Source organism: Sebastes fasciatus, chromosome 14 (genome assembly GCF_043250625.1).
Source record: "Sebastes fasciatus isolate fSebFas1 chromosome 14, fSebFas1.pri, whole genome shotgun sequence".
NCBI lineage: Eukaryota > Metazoa > Chordata > Actinopteri > Perciformes > Sebastidae > Sebastes > Sebastes fasciatus.
In genome coordinates, this window is record NC_133808.1 from 10,910,822 (window position 1) to 10,935,227 (window position 24,406).

General features: G+C 38.0%; 4 protein-coding genes across 22 annotated transcripts in view; 2 read left to right on the forward strand and 2 right to left on the reverse strand.

The window, feature by feature from the left end:
• Window positions 1-3,861, reverse strand: part of tbc1d4 (TBC1 domain family, member 4) — a 37,656-nt gene extending 33,795 nt beyond the window's left edge. For all 3 annotated transcript variants that reach the window (XR_012597109.1, XM_074658720.1, XM_074658719.1), the window contains exons 1-2: window positions 3,386-3,861; window positions 2,821-3,297 (exon numbers count right to left, since the gene is read on the reverse strand). Coding sequence is in view for 2 of the 3 variants with exons in the window: in XM_074658720.1 (XP_074514821.1) it covers window positions 2,821-3,210 (390 nt within the window). In the remaining variant the exon portion in view is untranslated. The remainder of the gene's footprint in view (window positions 1-2,820; window positions 3,298-3,385) is intronic.
• Window positions 3,862-6,383: 2,522 nt separating this feature from the next.
• commd6 (COMM domain containing 6) lies at window positions 6,384-10,838 on the reverse strand. Of its 2 annotated transcripts, none has more exons than XM_074658697.1 (7): window positions 10,767-10,838; window positions 9,267-9,325; window positions 8,787-8,852; window positions 8,610-8,686; window positions 8,135-8,303; window positions 7,893-8,045; window positions 6,384-7,810 (listed from the first exon to the last, which is right to left on the reverse strand). In XM_074658697.1, exons 4-7 carry the CDS (start codon window positions 8,636-8,638, stop codon window positions 7,760-7,762), a joined length of 402 nt encoding a protein of 133 aa, XP_074514798.1. In that variant the 5' UTR covers window positions 8,639-8,686; window positions 8,787-8,852; window positions 9,267-9,325; window positions 10,767-10,838; the 3' UTR covers window positions 6,384-7,759. The 2 variants fall into 2 exon arrangements, with proteins under 2 accessions (XP_074514798.1, XP_074514797.1); XM_074658696.1 differs by having other exon boundaries at window positions 10,603-10,830.
• A 3,964-nt stretch (window positions 10,839-14,802) lies between these two features.
• On the forward strand, window positions 14,803-19,811 carry uchl3 (ubiquitin carboxyl-terminal esterase L3 (ubiquitin thiolesterase)). Its single transcript, XM_074658698.1, has 8 exons — window positions 14,803-14,943; window positions 16,189-16,329; window positions 16,863-17,019; window positions 17,904-17,989; window positions 18,559-18,606; window positions 18,741-18,816; window positions 18,924-18,982; window positions 19,078-19,811. The coding sequence occupies exons 2-8, from the start codon at window positions 16,219-16,221 to the stop codon at window positions 19,165-19,167; spliced, it is 627 nt and encodes a 208-aa protein (XP_074514799.1). The 5' UTR covers window positions 14,803-14,943; window positions 16,189-16,218; the 3' UTR covers window positions 19,168-19,811.
• Window positions 19,812-21,998: 2,187 nt separating this feature from the next.
• lmo7a (LIM domain 7a) overlaps window positions 21,999-24,406 on the forward strand; it is a 58,284-nt gene continuing 55,876 nt past the window's right edge. For 2 of the 16 annotated variants that reach the window (XM_074658716.1, XM_074658717.1), the window contains exon 1: window positions 21,999-22,619. In XM_074658716.1, coding sequence (XP_074514817.1) covers window positions 22,551-22,619 — 69 coding nt within the window. In that variant the 5' untranslated portion in view covers window positions 21,999-22,550. The remainder of the gene's footprint in view (window positions 22,620-24,406) is intronic. The other 14 variants (XM_074658705.1, XM_074658703.1, XM_074658704.1 and 11 more) reach the window with 10 other exon arrangements.

The window sequence follows — 24,406 nt, forward strand, 5'->3', positions numbered from 1 at the left end:
AGATTCAACTGTGGTACAGTTCCAAGTGAGAGCAGAGGTGGAAAACACACAGAGGCCTCTGTGGTTTACACTGTGCTGGCTCAGGCTGTCTATTGCTGGCTTGATAACTGCACAATGGAAATGGGTCGAGTGTTAAATTAGTGCATGCTGTCATGAGAGTCTCACTAAGGATGTAAAGGAGCATCCCAAACTCTGAGCCGAGTAAAATGTTACAATTAAAGTCTAAAGTTGAAATATTATGTATAGCCTGTTGTCATGGATACACCAATCAAGAGTCCGGAGCTGACTGAGTGACCTTAAATGTCAGAATGGCTGCACCTTATGCACAACTATTACGACTGTAGCAAAAACAATTACAATACATTCATGCGGACTGAAGTTGAATTTCAAGTTGAGGAAGTCAAACTTGACTTTAAGCACCCAACCTTTCAAACAAAGGAACGCACACACAATGAGACATCCCATATAAACTATGCTTTGTTAGCATTTCTTCCTGTTAAATACTGGATTTTGTTTTTCTCAAACTAACACACACAAAATCTTATAAACCAACTAAGCTTCGCTGCTCTTCAAGACATCATGAGCGTCATTTCATTTTAACCTTTCACATCATATTGGTCGATGCCAGGGGTCTTTCCTCAGGCTTTGCACAATGTACCCGTGTCGTGTCTACGGCTAAGAATAGATCTTAAAAACCATGCATGCCTTTTAAAAACGAGGCAAAGAGTTATCTTCAAACTCAGTTGGGACAGATCGAATTCCTGTAGTATAGAGAGGAAATATGGGAAATAATAAAATCATTAACAAAAATGAGCGCAACAGTTTGTTGTTGTACATGGCAGCAGTTTACTGGTAGATTAACCCATGCATTCCACATGTTCCTGGCTTGTTGGCTGCCAAACCAGTTTTTTGTTACGTAATACATGCTGAATGAGGTATGTTCAAGATGCCTTTCTGACTGCTGCAAACATTTGGATGCCAGTAGGAGAGGCCAGACACCTCGAAAGTGTGTGTTGCCATCTTCTACTCTCAGCTTTCAGCAGCAGACAAACAGCCTGCCCGAGCCCTGCACATACATACCACAGGAAACATGATCCAACGCAGCAGGCGCATTTGAGATCAATGCAAAAACGTGAGCATATCTGTTTAGGAACATTATTTGTGAAGCACTGAGGAAACAAGAACAACATGGACGAGACTTCAGCTTGTCTTACAGCAGGTGAATAATCATGTTGGCACAACCCCTAAAGCACATGATTCATATATAAACACCCACAAAAAAAAAACATGTATTAAGCACTTTCTAATTCACTACCGCAAACTCTCACTCACACGCGAACAGACACATCAGTGACGCTGGGGCAAGCTCTCGAGTGCAGTGCCTTACACATAACACACTATGACCTAAACTGCATTTCAGCAAAGACCAAAAAAACATGACAACACACTGACTCCCACCTTCCTGATTTTGCACTGTTTACCACATTTCGGTTTATTACTCAAGAGTGGCATGCTGATCAGCATGTAATTGTGCTGACTCGATATTGTGCCTATTCAGTTGTTGTCACACTACTACACCAGTCACCAGTGGAGAGATGTCTGATCCCCTGAAGAGGAAAGCACAGAGATGGATTAACTATGCCAACAAAAAAAAAATCCAGGGTGCTTCTGTTTATCATTCCCACCGACCGCTTGGCCTAAATACTTAATACCAAAGCAAACATGTTTGGGACCATTGACCACTAATCTACTCTGTGTTTGAGATTAAATGACATAGTTGTCACCTAAAGGAGATTTCAAATCAGGCTTTTGCAGGAGATTCCTTTGTCTTGTGTTTACACTTGGAGCTAGATTCAGTCCATCATAACAGGTGGGCCTCACTGTACATCCTGACAGCATAGTAGATTTACAGTTAAGGACACTCAGGACTTTTACATTATACTCTCACTGGAATTAGAGATGCACCGATGCGACTTTTTCAGTCTCAATACCTATAGCAATACCTGGGCTTTGTGTGTCGTCCGATACAGAGTACAGATCCGATACCAGTGTTTAATTAATAAGCTGTATGTGTATGGTCTGTTATTTCTTTATAGCAGACCGTTGCTATGTATAACAGACCGTTGCTATGGGCGCAGTTCTGATGTCGGACTCTGGCGGACCATTTTTGTGTCAAAATAGTAGTAGTTCTTAAAAGGTAAATAAAGAGAACGCGCTGAGCAGAGATATAACCGGAAGCATTCGAATATTGATTTGGAGGTTGATTGCCATGGCAACGGTCGAAGCTCCGAAGCATTCGGGTCACCCCTATTAAATTTACTGAGTTGTTATATATTATTAAAATAATAAACCGTACACCAGCAACTTGGGGGGAAAAAATATTCAAAGTTAACAGGAATTACAATTCAAGTGTAAACCCTTTTAATGCAAATTGGTCAAAACTTAAACAGGAATTTAAATTCCAGTATATAATGTATATAGTATATAAACATATAATTGAATTGAATAGATCTGCCCCATTGTCATCAATATCCAATCCAGCTATTTGAATCAGTATCGGCCGATATCCGGTATATCGGTGCATCCTTACTTGGAATATCATGAAAAGTGCCTATAGTAATACTCCAGTAATAATATGTATTATTTGAGTGATTACACTACTGATCCCCTAATTATCTTTGGACCTATTTTCTCAGTCTTTTGTTCTTTAACAATGCTACCAGGTGCGCTTATTCTCTCTTCCTGCTGTTGTGTCACGTGAAAGGAAGTATTTTTTGACACTATAGTTGGACAGGACAGGACAGGACAGGCCAGGCCTACCTGGTTGGGGTCGCAGGCCTTGAAGACGTGACAGGACATCTCGGACTCCGGGTTGTCTGGCTGGCCCCGCATGAGATAGGCGAAATAGGAGAGGTCATTGCTGTTGTGTATGAAGCGAGAGATGAGCTGCGCTTTGTGCTCGAATATAAAAACAGAGGAGTTGTTGCTGCTGGATGGGACGCATCGGACGAAGGGTGTGTTGAGGACCAGCTGGACGTCTCTCGGCTGCACCACGGGGCCGCAGTCGCCTCTCTCGCTCTTTCTCCTTATCTCAGCCACCAGCCACGGCAGCATGGGCAGCGTGGTCCGCCTGTCGAGCGACGACCAGCCGATGTAAGTCAGAGCGAACCTCGGAGGGCTGCTGCTCTCTCTCTCATCCGGACTCTCCATGTCGAACCCGAGCAGACACTTTTCCGTTCTCGTTGACAGCGATGTGGCGACTATAAAAGACTACTTTCAATGCCGATGGAGCATTCCCTGCAAACCAAAGCAGTTGTGGTTAGTTTACAACACTTTCCATGTCTGCAAAGTTCACGATTTTGCTAAATGCACAACATGTGCTCACCCTGTCGATCAGCTGCGACGCTCCATGATACCCCAAAAATCTCTTAGATGGACAGTTTTTCCTTCAAATTCACTTATATGGGCATGTATTCGCAGCTTCCACTGTTTGCATGGGCAGTGACTCAAAATGCCAAACAAGTCCCGTACTGTACTGTCCCAACCAAAGCGTGCTAAAACGTGGCTTTGGATGGCTCCTGTGTAAACACAAGTCGCACAGAGAAATCTGATTTCTTGAGACGCGCTGGCTGGTTGGTGTTCGTTGCTCCAGAGCGCACAACGCATTAATACAGTCCCGGCACTACAATCCTATTATACATAGAAGCTTATAGCCGGCACGATCGCATTATTTTTCCCCCTAAAATACATACATTGATGCTTGTTTATCGCCTTTTTAATGCAGTCTCCTTCCACTGTGTGATCCTTCCTTCCACAACGCCTTGGAGGCGGAGCGGCTGTGCGCTCTGACGGCCCGCCCATCCATCCCATGTGCTAAAGGAGTGGGCAGGGCACAGCTCGCTGTGTGTGAAACGTGACAGGACGAGGCTCCACCTTTCTCCAGTGCATAATAAGAACTGGAAAGCCTCTTCCAAGGTAAGTGTGGAAAAGTGTTTGCAAGCCCCACAGCACTTGGCCTCTGGGCCCATAAGTCTGTTTGTTGTAATACTATACCTACTAACTGCCATTACAAAAAAGAGCATGAGTTGAAAAGACCAGACTTGGCCAAATACTCCAAACCCATATGTAATATTTCACTAAAGCAGTTGACAACTAACTGTTTACCAGCAGAGCTGTGCTGATTCATAGTCTCGGAAAGCTGCAATCCCATCTGATCTGTTTCATGCACTAGAGGAGTTCCCATCTATAATTCCAAGCACTCCGCCTATCCCAAAAATAGTACCAGTGCCATATAACCTCATCACTGAGGCAGCAAGCCACTACAGCTCTGCAGAACCACCAAACCTCACACTACTGGTGAGGAATATGTGTATACGCAGCTCTGACAATCCATTGCACAAACATGTTTGGACTTATAGATATCCCACCCACCCCCCACCCATGACAATACCCAGAGGGCGCTCAAAAAAACAAGTGTACAAAAATAAATATAAGTAAATAAATAGATAAATAAATAAAATAAATAAACATAAATCATGATAAATTGTTAGAGGTCTAGGACATTACATCCTATCATCTAGGGCACTGACATGCATAAAACAAACACAGGAGTTAAGCCGAAGAGTTGAACACAAAAACAAATCAGGGGTCCTTCCCATGTTTCCTTTGAAATATTCCTGGTGTATACGCATTTCAACTAGACTTTTATATTACAGGGCAGGCCACCAAATAAACAGACACCAGGCCCCAGACCCCCATTTGATGAAATCATATGGTTGTATTTTCGTTCTTTGAGTGTTTTTCATTTTGCAGTAGCTTGCTGGTATTTCAACCACATTCATATTTCCATAGTGATTCAAGTAGTTAAATTACTTTTTTTTGTGAAGTTATCAACTGAAACTATAATACATTTTGGGCCATTATTTTCATTTTTACCATTGCTTCTATACTGTAAATGAACCCCCTTTGAGCAGCCCCGTCCCCTTTTTCTTTCAATGCATTCGTCAGGCAGCCACCACCACACACTTGACCTTTCACCTTTGTGTATAGTGCCTGCATGTGCAAAAGGGCGGGCACACACAGCGACAGCGTCATCATCTTCAGCAAGTGGAAGGCTGTCAACAAGTGAGATGTTACAAAACTTACAAGTAAAACAACAGGCACATTTTTTTTAGACCAGTGCTCAAGTCTGTCAAAGTTTCTAAGTTAAATATTATTTTAGTGGGGTATTTTATTGTTTCGGTTTATGTATGACCTGTGAACAAGTGGACACACAAATAAATTCAATGGAGTGGCATTTTTTGCTGGCATGTGACTTTTGTATTATATTTTGTAGGGCTTTCAAAGTTAACGCGATAATGCGTTATGACGAATATGTTTTAACACAATCGATCTTTGGGAGGTTGTAGCCGGCTCAGTTTTAAAGCTAGAGTGAAGATACTGGCATCATATGAAACTAAAAAACCTCAGGAATCCATTGGTACCAACCAACTGTCATACTGTCTTGTTGCGAAGAACGCTAAATAACGCCCCAAACTGGCATGGCCATTTTCAAAGGGGTCACTAATCACATGCAGTTTTGGGCAACTCATAGTCAAGTCAGCACACTCACACACTGACAGCTGTTGAGTTTGCCATGTTATGATTTCAGCATATTTGTTTATGCTAAATGCAGTACCCGGGAGGGTTTCTGGATATTTGTCATTGTAAGAGTACTGAATACTTGACAAATCTGCCTTTAAGGTACATTTTGAACAGATACAAAAATGTGTGATTAAGTTGCGATTAATCATGGGCAATCGTGCGATTAACTATTTTAATCGGTTGACAGCCCTACTATTTTGTTATAATTTGGTAATACATGCACATTCTCAATTTCATCTTTAATTTTTACAAAGTAGTTTGAACTACTTTCTCTAAGTAGCTTCTAGATTATTTCCTAGGGATAGCTTTGCTATAGTTCAACTTCCAGTGTTTTTGTTTGTAAATTGGTAATTTGCAAACTATGCTTCCCCAAAACTGTTGAATTGACTGTCTACAATGCATTGCAGCAAACATGGAAATTAATAATACATCCATCTAAATATGCAATCATACACTACATAATCTGAATTATTAATAATAATTAAAGCATCCCTAAACTTGCTGCAGACCCTCTGGACTCCCCACTAGAATGCCTACAATCCACAGACTTCACATCAGGAACCACTATTAGACCATGAAGTAGAGAGTCAGAATTATTTCTGTGGGTTCAACATATACAGAGAAGTTAAATGGTAAACAGTGACACTAATTTACAGCATTCAATTCATTCAGTGTATAGTTGCTTTTACTTTGATTTGATCTGAGCCGTGAAGTAGGGATCAAAAAACCATGCACTGGAGTTTTACATTTAATAATTTAGTTTATTGCATCATTGTTGTATGGCATCAGAGTCAAGATGGACGGATACAAGTAGAAAAAAAAGACAAAGGCCTCCTCTGAACCACACAGCAGCCATTTCAGCATTACCAGGGGAAAACACAAGCAGCAAAAGTAAGTTTTCCTAATTTAGACATTAAAGGTCTTATTGATAACATTTTTATGTAAACAAATATTTTTTTTAAATAATACATCAACGAGCCTTCAGAGAGGTGCCGAATAAAAATATGGCTTTTCCTGAAAGAAATTATAATTGTGAATTAATCATTTAAAAAAATTTGGTTGATCCAAAATTAATGTTTTGTTTAACTCTGTGGAAGATATTTAACGTTTGGTTCCCACTTCTAACAAGGCTTGTGAGCCAATAGTATAATGACGTTGGTATCATGTGGTATCTCTGGGTCATCGGTTAGTATGAAAAAAACTGATAAATGGCTGAGATTGATGGTAAGTGCCTGGCAACGACTTGTTGCGAAGTGAATGCATGGGAGGGAGAATAAGAGAATGTTATCAATAGCACTTTTAGCAAAAAGCACAAAAACTGTGGATCATTTCACTTCACAAGCTTTTCAAACTAAAAAATGCACTGCAAAGTTTATATGAAAGTGTGCACACTAAATGACACTATATTGTGTAAAGGATGTGGTATAGTGGGCTAATCACATTTTACCCTACATAAAAATACAGCAACATAAGCAACGGCTGTGTTCACTGTGGCAACAGCATATTTGTATTCTGCACAAGTAACACCAGAACTAAAGTTTAGTGCAAACTAGGATTAATCTAAACCATATCGTTGTTAGACATTTTGTAACTAATTAGGCACAATTTAAATATTAGTCAGGGTTTTGCAGCATTAGCAGTAGATATATACTCAGTTGCCCCTTTATTAGGTACACCTAGCTCAAACTAACACAGTCTGATACAACAGTCCTGCAATAAATCCTACCTTCATGAAGGTTATAAAACCTCTCTGTATAATCTAATACAGTTCAACAGCACCTCTCTGGAACAGTTTAAACAAAAGCTGAACATTACAACCTTCGTTAAGGTAGGATTTATTGCATATTAGTTTTTCATGATACCTGGATAAGTTAAAGTCTCGGCATTCAGTGAAGACAGATTTTCAATTATTGTAACAGCCGGTGGGCTTTAAAGTTAATCATTTAGGAGCTTATGCAATCTGTTGGGAAAAAAACGGAAGTGCAAAGCAGACAATTGACATTTGGAGTAATTTTGAGACAGCCAGTAGACACACACCTGTGTCAAGCTGTTCCTCCGTTGGTTACATGTAAACTGGGGTGTAATTTCGACAAGCACTTAGGTGTGCTTGCAACTCTCACACAGTCTCCATAACAGCTGCCATCTCCTTGAACTGCTTGTGAAAGTTCTGCAGAGGACAAAAAATAAAAAGAATCACAAAATCAAGCTTGTAATAAATTGCACCATCATTCACATCAACAAATACAGACCTGGAACTGTGGAACGGTCATCTCAAAAGACCTCTGGCAAATCTGTCCAGAGGGCTCAACGACCTTCAGCAGCAGAGACACGTACGGGGAGTTGAGAGATCGGCAGGTGTCGGAGCTCACTGCCATGCCGAGCTTCCACTGCATGTCCACTAACTAGAAAGACACAGCAAGTCTCATCGGCCTTGAATGTAGACCAATTCTGTGTTCAGGTCATCAGATAATATTTGAAGATGTGGACATACCTGGCCGATGCTGAGCACGGACTGGACCTCCTGCTGAGCATGGACTAATGCACCATGTTCACTCCACAACCTGTGCAACACCTGAAGGGAAGCTTTGGGCCACTTGTTACTGTCTTGTTCCAGCCTCAACACAAGGTCATCCCCAGAGAGGCTGCTCTTTCCAGCTGACCTGATGAAACAAATGTTAACTATCACACCTTACAGTACAACAAAGTGCATCTTTATGTTATGATTTAGCCTTTTGCCAAGTGCATAACCGAGGAAAAAAGATGTTAAAGCTCCGTTACACAATTGGAGCCAATGCTATAGGCATTTTCTTATCAAGGGGATTTGGAATCAACATGCAAATACATCAAACTGGACTAACACTGATCAATAACATAAGGAATAACGTGGGCTTACACAGTAGAAGACACATTCACCAGCTACTAGCAAACCACATTCAGAGGCAATAAAACAATGGGACGAAAAATACCTGAATGTTAACAAGAGGAATCTGATCATGTTCTGCAGAGCTTCATGATCAAGTCTGACTCCAGCTCTCTGAAATCTCTGTCCAGACAAGAGAAAAACAAAACAAGTAATGAAAGAGGAACTTGGAAAGATGGGTTACTAGAAGTTAGAAAAATATTCTGAGGAATTATTGACTCACATCAGAAATTTCAGCTGAATCTACTCCTCTAGATTGACCTTGAAGATAAATCAGAATGTGCTGACACTGTGGAGATTATAAGATTAGTTAACAGAACTACAGCGTATAACTTTTATAGCAACAACACCACATCCTGTGCAGAGTACGGCTGCTAATAGTCCTACAATGAACACGTTTATATTGTATTTAACATCCAATTGTTAATCCCACTGAGAGGCTGGCTCCACTGCAACTCCATGCTGTTGTGAAGCTCATAAAATGAAGTGTGAAGAGGCATGTGGTTGATTTAAATGAGTCATTTCAGAAACAATAACAACATGACGTATGACTTGTACTTCTCTTTTAAGCACTTCTATATCACTCACTTAAATATTAATCAAGGACTGTGCCGTATGCTTATTTACTTTTCAGGTTTAGAATTAACTTGCTTTCGGCAAAAATGTACTATACTATATACTATATTTTGAAAAATATACTCACTGCTTCGGCCAGGAGATCTGGAGAAAGCTTACAGATGTTGTCCACAACTTTGTTGACACCTGAAGCACAGAAGTAAAGTAAGTCACGTTGTCATGCTCTCTTTTAAGGAACAGGCAAACAACTTCAACTGCAAAAGCATTTAGTAAATTATGTATTTATGATAACATTATTACAAATATGAGCAAATATATGAGTGTGACATTATCAGTCTTTTTTGTCCGAAAGAAAACTAAGTATAAATCTTTGTTTTCCCCCTCAGGACCTTATTCAGTAACAAAGTATAATAGATATTCAGGACAGGAAGACAGGGGATAATAAGGGCCAACACATAAAGAAAGATTTAATAAAAAATCAATAATACTATGCACTATAATATTTTATAAATTAGAAAAAAAAATAATTAGGGCTGTCAAAGTTGACGAATACTTGACAAATCTCCCTTTAAGGTATATTTTGAACAGATAAAAAATTTGCTATTAATTTGCGATTAATCACGATTGACTATGGACAATCATGCAATTAATTGCAATTAAATATTTGGATCAATTGACAGCCCTAAAAATAATGAATCCATTTACAAGAAAAAAAGACAAAAGATGGATTTAAAAAAAAGAAATGTCGAGGATACAACATACATTTGCAAGTTTAACTGTGTTTGCGTTGTCAGAGGGAATCATTGTTTGCATATATTGTTTATTGTAGAAATATATATTTAAGCAGGATTTAACTTTAATTTTGCAACTATGAATATAGAATGTAGCCAAAATAATAATTTTGTTGATAAAATAGTCGTGTGTGGACATAATCATATCATTGATATGAACACCAAACAGCACATGTTCAAAACACAAAACAAACTCAGGAAGGACATGATCAAAAATGAAAACACTAATATCAAAAACAATGTACTGTGAGAGCAGTTCCAAAACAAGCTCATGAAAATGATATTGCACAGTGAGAATGAAATGAAATTCCACCTGAAAATATCAGGTTATTGTCAGTTTTTGGTGTGTAAGTGTAAGTGGTCTACTGGGAGCAGTGCTGGTTGTGGAGTCTGACAGCTGCAGGAAGGAAGGACCTGCGATAAAGTTTGTTAACCAAATTTAAGTTATTGCAATAAGATACTACATTTGACGCAGAGTGACTTCTGGGCAGGGGAGCACACATCGACGGGGAAACAGTAACTTGCATACCTCCGGTACCGTGTTAAGCTAACGCTGAGTAACTATAATACATTGCCTGGGTGGTATAACGTTACAAAGATAACGTTACTCTCTAGTCAAGCTACAACCTGCTGAAAACACTGTAACGCTACATGATGCGAGTTCAAACCCACCCTGCGACTCCTCTGCTGCTGCAGGCATCTTCTCTCTCTGTCAGGCTGCAGGCTGCACTGCCCTGCAATGATGCACACTTAGCGAGTTTATCGCTTTAGACCCCTTTAGCGACGTTTCAAAAAAATATTTGTATCATTATTTAAAAAAACAAAACAAAAAATACCTAATGCCAAGAAGAGCTACTTTTTGGGCAGAGCATTGTTGTCATCTTCTTCCTCTTTTTCTTCTTTTTCTTCTCCGTTAGTGTTTATTGGCGGTTGGCAAACCAGTTTAGAAGTGTATTACCGCCACCAACTGGACTGGAGTGGTGAACAAGAGATTATGCAGTAAAATAAAATAAAATAAAATAATAATAAATAAAATAAAATAAAAACAAATATTTTCCTAAGAATGAAACTCCTCTCCTTTCAAGAGAATCACCAGTATTCTTCTTCTCTCTGTTTCTCGGCGTAATGCAATCATTGTAGTAGGGGAGAGTGGGGTAAGATGAGCCAATTTTTACTTATGCTGTCCTCGAGGTTAGGAAAAATGAGACAGAAGTAAAATGAAAACATGAACCTTAAATTCAGGATCTCTCCTATTAAATGAAATGATCAGCATGCATCTATAACAAAGCTGTCTGAAAAAAATTACCTTCCCAAAAAAAGTGCTCCTGTGGCTCAACTTGCCCCAGGTAAGGGGTAAGTTGATCCGAGTCAGTGGGTAAGTTGAGCCATCGTGGGGTAAACTGAACATCTGAGTTTTTAAGTTTAAACCTCAGCATAAGTGTGTTAACAAACAGTTTCACAGTTATGAACTTGTGAGAACAAACCACCTGTGAGTTTCAAGACCATTGAACAATCAAAATATCATTCAATATTCGACAATATTCCAGTCGTCAAGGTTGCAGTGAAATATGAACTGTTGCTCCCTCCTTGCAGTTCCTCCAGCCTTTTGAGGTTGAGGTAGCTTCTTCAGCACATCACTCAGCAGAAAAGATGCCTCATCCTTTTCCTTGAATGCAAAGGTGGGCTTCTCACGTCAAGTGTTCCCCCGGATTCTTCTGAGAAATCTTGCACTCACTTCGTTGCCCTCCAGGCTCTCAACCAAGCCAATGTAATGGTAGCTTCTGCCTTTGGATACAAAGTTTACTATGACAAAGTCACCAACTAACAGATCTGTGATGTCTGATTCACTTCTCTCATCATTAGAACTCTCATGCTCAGAAGTGTCATCAAATGGGATGGGAACATCACTCTCCTCAGAACTGCTGTACGCTGTGATTTTCGTCTTGGTCTTTGGTTTGACCTAGGCCTACCTGCTAAACCCTTCTCTTTCCAGTTGTTGGGGACAGGAAGGTTGTTCTTTCTGCCAATTCCAATGCCAGTTCACAGCATTTCTTTGGAGTAAGGCCGTGGAACTGTTCAGCCAGCTTCTTGATATGGTCTGCAAGCTCCTTCTCTACCACCTCTGTGAAGACCCTCTTTGCCTCTGCTGTTCCACTGTAACCAACTGTTTTTACTTCCTTTATCTCCCTCTTCTATAAAGGTTAACATATAAAAAATCAAACCAAGTTGTGTAACACTCAACGGTAATACCATTTTATACATCAGAGAATTAATTTGGTTAATTTATGGTGGGGTAAATTGAGCCAGTGGCTCGGAATAACAGTAGCATATTAGTGAGCCATTGGCTCAACTTACCCCATAGCCTTTGGCTCACTTTGCCCCATAGCTACCATTTTGGAAAAAATGGCCTAGTTTAGCAATTCAGGCTAATCTTTAGCGAAGGGATTAACATGGTGTTATATCTTAGTAAATCACCAACGTGTATAATATATTTTTTTAGACCTGGATAAATTTGCTTTGACCTAACATTCATTATTCCTGACATGCAGAAAATTTACTTTGATAGGGAAAAAACTGTTTTTGGTGTAAAAAAGTACTTACTACTTCTCCCATGTGCTTCACTTCATCACAGCAAGATAGAAATGATGGGTACTTCCTAAAATAATGGTTACATGACAAAACATAATCACAGTTGCCAAGATAGAGGGGGTGGGTCAACTTACCCACTGGCTCATCTTACCCCACTCTCCCCTAAACGGTTAAATAGAATTACTAGAATTTTAAATTCCATTATTTATTTATGAATTATTTAATGTATGTTTATATGATGTACTTTTTTCACTGTTTTATGGTGTTTTTGTTAATCCCTTTTTAATATGAACTATTTAAATATGGATTAATATTTGATTTATAAATTCTTTTAATAATTCTTCTTTTTATTGCCCATTAAAATGTCAAATAATTAAATACTTTGCAATTCTGTCCATTTATTCATAGATTAATAAATTAATTTGTAAAGACATTTATTAATGCCTATTCTTATTGTGCAATTGGTTATTAATCAATTAAATGCTCTCTTACTATTTACGTGACTCTTGTGGTCTTCCATAAGTAACAGCAGGCAAGCTGTTATCCCAGTCAACAAGCACAAATAAACAGCCTTTACTTATTAAATGTTAGATATAACTACACTCAACTTCACATATTTGAACATACAATCATATGTTTGATGAATAATAACATAATCAACAACAACAACAACAAAAACAAAAATAATAATAATAATAATAATAATAACAAAATAAATACATAAATAACACCCAAGTGCTTACTTGGGATTTTCTTTAGGCTTTCCAAACAAACAGCAAAGGAGATCAGTGCTCAGTAACATGGGCTGCCCTTCTTCTTTACTGATTGGGTGATTACAGTTCAAATGTATTTACTGTGAAAACACCAGGATCACCGGGCGTTTAATAACCACCAACAGGCACTTAATAACTCCCCCAGATTGGGGAATGATCACTACCTACTGTGGAAATATTTAATGATTCTAGAAACTTGATCAGATTATTCCCAAACTATGCATCTAAATGAGCTTGTAAATCATTTTGAACTAAGACATTGTAGTTACAGATTCATATGATTTATACAAAGGATTTGTTGCAGCCCTACAGTCCTGAAAGGGGGTGTAATGATGTAAATGTACAACAAAAGCAATGAATACCACCTGATGTAGCCTACTGAAGCCTATTGTGTGTAATGAAAACAGTAATCACATTTTATTTATTTTTTTCTGAACAGGGAGGTCTGGCTTCTCAGGTCAGCTGGACATATTCAAGATTCTAGATTCAAGATTCAAGATTCAAGATTCAAGATTCAAGATTCAAGATTCAAGATTCAAGATGTTTATTGTCAGGCCGGTTATACAAATACAATCGTGTGAAATGCTTTTTGCTGGGAAGCTCCATTCAAATAATAAGTTATATTACAATTATAAAAGGAAATACTTTGTACAAGGGCATATTAAGAACCTATACATATCACGAAGTATGAATGTACATATAAGATAAGATACGATAAGATAAGATAAGATAAACCTTTATTAATCCCCGGAGGGAAATTCAGGTGTCAAGGCAGCAACATCAGCAAACATCAGCAAACATCAGCAAACAGAGTGAAACACAGGAGAGGTAAAGGTATACAAAAATTATAAAAACAATAATAGAGATATAAAAGATACAGAGTGAATGGGTGAACATAGTGTGTGCAGTCCGTCAATAAATAAATGTAGTGTGTGCAATAAATAAATGTAATATGTACAAATGTGCAGTCTATAAAGTTAAATATATAAGAAATACTTTGTACAATGCATTTTAACAACATATACATTAAGAACATATACAGTATATACAGTACAAGATATATTCACATATTCACAAAAGCCATGCATCAAACTGGAAGGTGCCTTTTTATGTGGGAGACAGTTTCAGTGAAGAATATTCAGGGAATAACCTGAAGAATATTTAGAGAAGTGTAGAAGAGGACTAAGCCAATGTAGGACAACAGCGCCCCCTTCTGGCTGAGATGGATGCTGCGCCCAATTGTTAGAGCTACACACTTTGAAACCCAGCCCATGACTCTGGAATGGTCCACTGTTGGCCTGATGGTGTGGGAATTACATTAAAAAAATCCTTCATTTTGAAGACAAAGAACCATGACACGATTATTTAGGCTAAAAACATACGATAATTATGTATTAAATACATGTAACCCGTCTGTTAATGTCATAGACTACTGGGTGTTGTGCATTTGTGGTTTAAGTAAAAGCAAACACCCCTGCGCATTAACCTAAATGTCAAGGTGCGATCTCCTGACGCGGAAGTGATTTCCCCCAGCTGTCAAACAGATCTTGGTGTTTCATCAGTTTCATCTCTCGGTTGAAGGGAAATAAACCGTCGACGTGACTTCAACATGGACAGTCCACGCTGGTTGCCTCTGGAGTCTAACCCAGAAGTACGTGTTGTTGATGTGTCTTCAAACTATCTCGTTTTATCCACGTCATTCATTCACTAATAAGCATGTGAGAGCTAGCTGACTAGCAACTTAGAACAAAAGCTGCAGCCGGTGTGTGGCTGCTTTGCCGCATCCAGAAACTATTTTACTAACGTTTTTATTTGTGTTTTTCTCATTTCAGGTTATGACAAAGGTGAGTACTTTCTTCTGATTTGATTTAACATTATAAATCATCTAAATAATCAGCTGCAAAGCGACTTGCAGAAGGACAAGGCCTACCTACCTAGCAGCGATGCTACATCCAAACCAACGCTGTCATTAAAGAGGACAAGTTACTACTGTCTGAGAAACACAGCACATGGTTACAGCTGTCAATAACATCTACCTAGAAATGTAGCCTCTGACCTGAAGTAAAGGTTTCCAACTTGGAGAAGCCAAAACCCTACAGAGTAAAGATTAATAACCAGACTAATTGCTGTTCACATGCCAAGAGTTTGGACGTGTCAGTCTATAAATGCCAGTTCATCTGGATACAATCTGGTAGATAGATAGATAGATAGATAGATAGATAGTAACTTTATTGATCCCTAGCGAAATTCAAGTTTCCAGCATCACAGCTCCAAAAACATGTTAGTAAAAAAGTTGGTAGTACAAAGTACAACATAATATACCAAATGGGTAACTCCAGTAGCTTAGTCTATGAAAGTGCACTGTGTGGTAATGATCTATTGTACAGGTTCATAGGAACTATGCACTTTGGTTCTAAAAATGAGGGAAAGCAGAGACATTGCTTAATTGGTACATTTCCATTTTATTCATTTAAATTTATTTTAAGTGTAACTGTTCAGTCAATTCACAGCAGGTCAGTTGTACATGAAAAATGGGAACTTTATCTACAGGCAAGTATCCAATTGTACATATGACAATAAAGTTTCCAATATTAGATTGGTAATTAATTAATTAATGCTTGCTTGGGTTTTAATAGAAGTTTTCTTTAATAATAATAATAATTAGTATAATGCATTATTTACAGGAAACTCCCCGTAAGATTTTCTGACAGAAATGTTGTATGCTGGCATGCAGTGAATATTCATTGGAGAGTAATGACATTGACATTTCAATTGGTTTTCGGTAGGAATCAGTTGTACCAGCTATTTCATACAACTTTACTTGGAAGTTAAACTTGTCTGCCAGATATTGTTAGGTTAGCGTTATGTCTTTGTATGCATACAAATTTACTTTCAGCTTTTTGTGTAGTTTGTCAATTGCTTGGGTATGAAACCAACCTGGCAATTTGGAGATGTATACGGATTGGACCCGGAGCTTCTCAGCATGGTACCAAGACCAGTGTGCGCAGTGCTTCTTCTCTTCCCAGTGACAGAGAAGGTACTTTTTTTTAAATCTTTGGTTTAAAATGTATTAACCGCATGTTCATGAACCATAATGGATGTCTTCACATTATGCATACATGTTGTAACTTAAAGGGGATCTATTATGCTTTTGTGCTTTTTCCCTTTCATTTAGTGTGTCATATAGTTTTTTGTGCATGTAAAAGGTCTGCAACATTACAAAGCCCAAAGTCGATGCCAAAGGGAGTTACTTTTTCCCACAGAAACACTGCTCCTGAACTGCCTGAAAGGCTTTATTTGAAGTCCTGCCTTTTCTTCCGCAACGTGGTGATGTCACCAAGTAACACATTTGCATAATACCTGCCTAACGGCTAGTTAGAGCAGAGCTGGAGCAGAGTCCGAAGACTTTTTTTTTTTTTTACATTAAAGCATGTTAACATGTTCTAGTAGAGACCCAAAATACAAGTATGCACCTGAAAAGAAGCATAATAGTTCCTCTTTACTAATTCTATATACATGTTGTTCTGGCGATAAGAAACAATGTTCAATAGAGATTTCTCTTCTGTCCAGTATGAAGCATTCAAGCAATTAGAGGAAAAAAAACTCAAGGATCAGCAACAGGAGGTCTCTCCTGACGTCTACTTCATCACGCAAACTATTGGAAACGCCTGTGGAACAATAGGATTAATTCATGCAGTGGCAAACAACCAGGCACACCTGGAATTTGGTAAGTATTTATTCTGTTCACATCATATGCAATGGTGGAGATGTGAAAGATTCCATGTTTACAACTTGAGAGTGACAACTCCAGACGGTTGTATGATTACAGAGTTGATGGTGTGTGGGTTAAAATTACTGTGAGTTGACAATATAACACTATATCTGTTAAATTTGGGTTTTATTACATTTTAAGAAAAATAAATAGTAGTGTTGCAAAACAATTAATGACATTATTTGTTCATTTTTATGCCTCCGTGCCGGCGTCAGCTGTGGCCGGATGCAATATGTTTTTGGGTTGTCCCTCCAGTCCATTCTTGTGAATGCTCAAGGACTCAAGGATGAACTGATTAGATTTTGGTGGTCAAAGGTCAAGGTCACTTTGACCTCACATCCGTCTCATTCTCATGATATCTCAGGAATGCCTTGAAGGAATTTCTTCAGATTTGGCACAAACGTCCACTTGGACTCAAGGTTGAACTGATTAGAATTTGGTGATAAAAGGTCACTGTGACCTCACAAAACACGTTTTTGGCCATAACTCAAGAATTCATATGCTAATTATGACAATATCACACAAATAACTAATAGGATAAAACAATGAAGTGATGACAATTTGGACAGACATGGATATAAACTGCAACTTGACTGGTTGGCGGAGGCATACAAGCATGAGGCGGTAATTCTAGTTCTCAGCTAGAACAGCTTTGTATCACTTAGTTTTAAGACTAAGAAAAGATTCCATTTATAATAAGCACATTAACTTACCATGCATAATCTCCTTTTACAGTTGCAAAGAAAGAAGTGTTGATCCATCACTCAGCTCTAAATCCATATAGTAAATCCATAAACATATACTTGCATAATTATATGCATGTTGTCCTTTCTCCTCAGAGCCCGATTCTGCTCTTAAGAAGTTTATTGAACAAACCTCTAAAATGAGCTCAAAGGAGAAGGCCACCTTCCTGGAAAAAGATGAGGTAAGAAAACACTGAAAAGGAGATCTTGGCTCAAGGATGGGGCGATGAAGTGGTCAGTCCTTGGGTTTTTTTAGTCATCATTTCACAAAAAGGATTTTTTCTGCTCATTGTATGTTTTCCCATTCTTTTAGTCAGACAGGTGATAGATGAAAACTTTTTTGGAGCTAGATCTTTATCAGTGTCACTGAACATTTTTGGTCACCTAAATCTCTAACCTATAGAGTAAGGTCTTGACCTGCTCTATATAAAAAGCGTCTCGAGATAACTTCTGTTATGATTTGACGCTATATAAAAATAAATTGAATTGAATATTGAACGTGTTGAGTGATGACACCATGGGGAAAAATCATCTTTATTTCCTGGTAACTCTTTAGCATTTACAATTTTATGCAACAGCTCTCTAGCCGTCATTTGTTAGATGATAATACTGGCCTTGTGTTGTGTACATAAAAATCTTAAATGTGTTGGAGATTGGTAAGATTACCATGAAGCACAATACCATAAAAGCTACCAGAGACCATTGCTCACACTGCAAATCATTTGCGTTTTGTTCCTACTCTCTGTTTCAGAGTATACGTGTCACACATGAATCCAGTGCACAGGAGGGACAGACTGAGGTTTGTATTGAGTTTTAGACAATCTGTGTTTTCTAACAATGCTTCTGACAGAGATAACACCACTAGTTTTGTGTTGAATCTAAAAGAAAGTGTTGAACTCTAAAGCAATTTTGTTTATTTCTTGTCTGTTTTAGACCCCAAGTTTAGATGAGAAAGTGAATCTGCATTTTATAGCTTTTGTGAATGTCGGAGGACATTTATATGAACTGGGTGAGTTAAAATATTGAGTAGTATTTTTCTCATTGTCGATGATAATTACTTTAATTCCGCATTTAGTGGTGGCAGATTTGAAGCAAAACTCCTGGTCTTTTTTTTAGATGGCCGGAAGCCTTTCCCCATTAACCACGGAAAAACTTCAGGAGATACTTTCCTCGAGGTAAGACGTCACAGAATAAAACAAACAAATTGTCATAAAAACATCTTCTCAAGTTGAGTCACAAGTCATCATTTTCTTGTTCGATTGCACTGCAGGATGCTGTAGAGGTTTGTAAGATCTTCATGGCTCGCGACCCTCAGGAGGTTCGTTTCACCATCATTGCCCTCTCCAAAGATTCAGACTGAGGAAACTCCCTCGTGGCCTCAGAAAACAAAGAAAACATTACTGCCAAACATTCTCAAGTGCTGACTTTATTGGAAAACATTTTTTTTTTTTTTTTTTCCAAAATACTTGTGGGGAAAATAACAAAATGTCAGGGATATCATTCGGAAGTAATGTTCTGTTTTTGTTGAGTGCGGCTGTGCGACTAAAAGTATTTCTTGTTAAGATAAAATCTTCCAGTTCCCCACTGCTGAACCATCTCGATAACTGTAATACAGATATCAGCTTTGTTTACATGACGTGTTTGGCTTTCAATTAAGGAGGAAATTTAACAAATTTTCCAGGTAACTGAGGGAGCTCAACTTCTTTTTTTTACTCTGGGTTCAATGATGCGCACTGTAGTGATTTTGTTTTTGATCATGTGTCCAACCACATTGTCAAAAACAGCTGTTTTGCAAGGCTTTAATTTCAGTCATAGCTTTCAAAAAGCAGATAGGCCTAAGCGCTGTTGTATGCAGTAACAATGTTAAAAGGAGCATATTAAATAAAGTCTCCTGAAAGTGAGGCCGGCTGGAAAATGCAGCCTGTACATCCATGTGGAAGGTGCCTACATTTTTTGTAATCAGAATTAGAAATTCTGTCAAATAAAAGGCAAATTTATTAAGCATTTCTCTTGTCAATATTCTCTGTAACACAGACATCTTAGTTTAATATTAATCTGTTTACCTTTTATATTTGGACTTTGTTTGTTTTATTGTCAGATGCATGCAACTTGATCAGGCCTACTGAAGAGAATTAAAAAAAATAGGCAAACTGCAATGGTAAAATGAAATATTTTTTTTAAATTAATTTATTTTGCACAAATTAAGACTACACAAATTTAACAAAAGAATAAATGATATACAGTGCAGGAAGAGGCAAAAAAAACCACTAGGCTTATTTGAAGCCTCCACCTAGAGGCAATATTAATATACAGAAATAATATGACTACATAATAGTGATGACAAAACAATTGGAACAAGAGATAGATAGATAGATAGACAGAGATATAAAATAACTAAATCAAAAAAGACAAGAAATGTGCGTGCAAGTGTATGTTTTTTAGAGGGATATTGATTTAAACATTTACATTAACTTTGAAATCAGAATGTGAAGTGTGAATCATGCCTCTCCCCTGGAAACATAAAAAGCTGCTGATTTGATTGCAACCAGTTAACCTGGTCTAAAAATTGCAAATATCATCCTAATTTTACTACCACTCTAATATTTATTCCATAAAATGGGAAAAAAAATATTCAAAACACCTTTCTTTAAGGAGCATGTTTTTTCCCTTTTCTCAAAACTTAAAAGATAGGTTCATATTTTTGAAGTCTCTTAAAACAATAGTAAGGTGCCCATATGAACATTGAGACAGGATGTGCTGGCTGTAACTTTGGATTATAACCACTTTATTTGTCGAACACAGACTACTGAAGTCTCATGTTAGCTTCAGATAAACTTTGGAATTTTTTTTTAAACACACTTTTTTGTCTCCTGTCATTTACATTGAAATTGATTTTGGAGCGGATCTCTTCGGGGCCAGTATGAACAGGAGGGATGATTAGCTAGAGCAAGCACATCCGGTCTCAATGTTCATATTGGCCCCTGATTATTGTTTTAAGACAGATTTGAAAAAATGTGAACCTGTCGTTTAAAACAGTAGAGGAAGCCTCATTATTTGCTGAGTCATTTGACTAACTTGTGCCTTTATATCTGAAAATTAAGCAAACTGTATCTAAAGTTTGTCTTGACGTGTCTGTCAAAAAACAGTCTCAGGAGGACACAAATCATATTAGACACTTGAAACTCCAATAATATTTATAATCCATCAATAAATAGTTCCAATTAAAAAGAGATTCACAAAAACACCATAAAACAGTCATATAACATAATTTAAGCCGCAGGGAAATGCTAATGCATATGGGAAAAGAAGTTGCCCTTTTAAATGCCTGATTAAAACCTGTATTCTTAATTCAACATGTGAATCCAGTTATTTATTTCACTTTTTAAATTTGCATTTTCAAGCAGAATTTTAAATTCCATTATTTATTTATGAATTCATTGATATATATATTTTTTAATTATGTACTTATTGACTGTTATATGGTGTTTTTGTAAATACCTTTTCAATTTGAACTATTTATTGATGGATTTTTTTAAATTCTTTTTGCAATTCTTCTTTTTATTGCCCTTTAAAATGTCAAGTAATTAATTTACTTTGTAATTTAGTAAATTTATTCATAGATGGATAAATCAATTTGCAAACAAAGGTATTAATGGCTATTTTTTAGTGTACAATTAATTATTAATCAATTAAATGTTTCATTAATATTTACGTGACTCTTGTGGTCCTCCGTAGCGGAGTAGACAAAGTACATTCAAGTACAAGTACCTCAAAATTGCTTTTCACTGCTGCTTTTACGATTAAATCGCCAAATTGATGAAGTTAAATTTTAATAATAATAATACATTTTATTTATATAGCGCTTTTCTAAAAGAAACTTTACGTAGATCAAAAGATCATAAAACAAGGAAATCATAAAAAAGATATAAAACACACAATATTAATTACAAATTAAAAGCTGTTTTAAAAAGGTGAGTTTTGATTTGTGATTTGAATGTGGAATTTTGCAGGTTGTATTTCAGGCGCTTGCAGTTCAGCCTCACCGCCGCTGCGTGTCGCTGCAGGACAGTTTGTTTGTTTTAGGAGCGTTGAGTAAACTCCTACAAGTAGAAGAGTTTACTCAACTTTTTAAACATTTGGCTAAACATTTTGGTACCACAGACGTCACATTAAGTCCAGTTTGACTGTAATGTGAGACTGTTTTGTAGCTGGTTGTGATTCGGTGTAGAGTTACACCACTGTAGCAGTGAAAACATGAGCTCAAAATAATCCTCCAGAGAGAGAAATAACAAGCTATAACGTTCACCTGGAAGCCTCTCAAAGGACCCGTGGGTGGTCCTCGGACCCTGCTTTTGGAAACCCTCCTGCTCCAGCCTGTGTTAGTGCCTCTTCTACCATACGAGGTGGTCGGACTTTGAAGACTCGTCTGCATAGGTGGAGCAAAACGGAGCGCAGTGTGACAAAATACCCAAAAGAAACAACAAACCCGGGTGTGTCGGATGAAAGAAAGAACAGGTGAGCAGCTGTTACACCTTTTGCATTCATCCAGTGATGAGCTGGTGGAAACGAACAATAGGAGGCATTTTTCATGAATGAGTAGTGTGATTGCGATGTTCACCTGTAACGCGCTTGACGAGTTTAAAAGTATCTGCTTGATTGGACTGGCCAACATTTGATGTCACTCACTGGACTTGAAGGAACCGACTTGGTGCAGCCTCCTCCTCGAGATAACACGGTGTCGTGATGGAGTGGCGCGAGCAGTCCGCAGTCAGCTGTGATGAAGCCTACCTGGAGGCGCAGAGATGGATTGAGGTGAGTTTAAAAAAAACAAAAAAAAAACATTAAAAACTATCTCAACAACTTCCTTTACAGTTACTGGCAGGGCTTAAGCATTGGGAAACATAGACAAGGTGAAATCTAATTGGCAACTGCTTATGGCAGTTCAGGAAAGTGGTGTATTTTGTGTTTAAAGATGTTACTCTCATGGATGATTTGGCCACTATGAGCTGAAGTTTATTTTCCAATATATCCCTGATTTAGTAGTATGTTGCTTGGTTTTAGCTCAGCTTCTTACCCCAAAGTTTCAGATAATATTAACTAGGGCTAGGCGATAACTCAAAATGATAATTTATTTTCTTTTAATGTAATTGTAAACTATTGAAAACTATCAACAACTTTCTTTACAATTACTGGCAGGGCTTAAGCATTGGGAAACATAGACGAGGTGAAATCTAATAGACAACTGCTTATGGCAGTTCAGGAAAGTGGTGTTTTTGTGCGGGTTTTTCAGTTTAAAGATGTTACCCTCATGGATGATTTGGCTACTATGAGCCTATAAAGGTGTAAAGCTGAGGTTTACTTTCCAATACATCCGTGATTTAGAAGTATCTTGCTTGGGTTTAGCTTCAGCTGCTCACCCCAAAGTTTCAGATAATATTAACTAGGTCTGGGCGATAATTCAAAATGATAATTTATTGTCTTTCAATGTAATTGTATCGTGAAAACTATCGCAACAACTTTCTTTACTGACAGGACTCAAGCGTTGGAAATCATAAACAAGGTGAAATCTAATTGGTAACTGCTTGTGATAGACAGGGAGAAGATTTTGTCCGAATCGCCCAGCCGTAATAGTAACCAGGACCAACAGATGCATGGTGGCATGTGTCACCCTTGACCTCACGTCTCAGGTAGCTGGTGAAATAGAATCAAGTCTATTATTTCAGCCACTAGAAATCATGTGGCTTTTACTCCAAGCATTAGTACAGGTAGCCTACATGGATTTGACCCCAGTCATCATTATTGTTTCCTCGCTTCTTCCTTTGTCAGATCTTGCCTAGACCTGCTCATCAGTTTTTTTTTGTGTTTTCCAGAGTCTCTTTGAGACTACAGTTTCATGCAATTATGAAAAACTTCTACGAATGACTGGGTTTGGGGTTTCCATCATCCTCGTGACACTTGCTATCAAATGTAAGCTATACACAAGATATTGAAATGATTATTTCATGTGTTAGTAATGAATACAAACTAAAAAAGCAGTCACACATTATGGCTCATGCAATGTTTATAACAATTTGTGAAAAATGTGTCATACATAGAATACATGGTTTCAACAAGCAATTCCTTTTCTGGAGCTATTTTTATGGTCATAATGTACCCCCTTTCCTATTGCAGTAATCAAAATGCAAAACTAAAAAAACTATCCACCAGCACTTAAAAAAACAGTCCCTTTTTATTTCCAATAAGTCAAATTTATTTAAAGTTTCCATCCAAGCTCCGGCCAGACTCTCATTCTTTCTTTTCTTTTAACAAGCGGGTAAAATTATGTTCCCTCATCTCGCAAATTCTCTTCCCAGCAGGGTGGCGCGGAGCTGCTGCACGGCTCTAACTAAACAAATATTGTTCTAATTTCATGAGGGGTGAATCTGAATTCTTCTGATGTGACATCAGTGTCTCCCACACTTGCACACTGGCCCATTGTAGTGGCTTACCTCGTGGACTGTGGGGGGGGGGGGCTGATCTCAGGCAGGAGCAGGAAGATTAGGGAGAGTGAGCAGGAAGCTGAACAAGTTAAATAGGTAGAGGTGCAGGCCATGGGACGA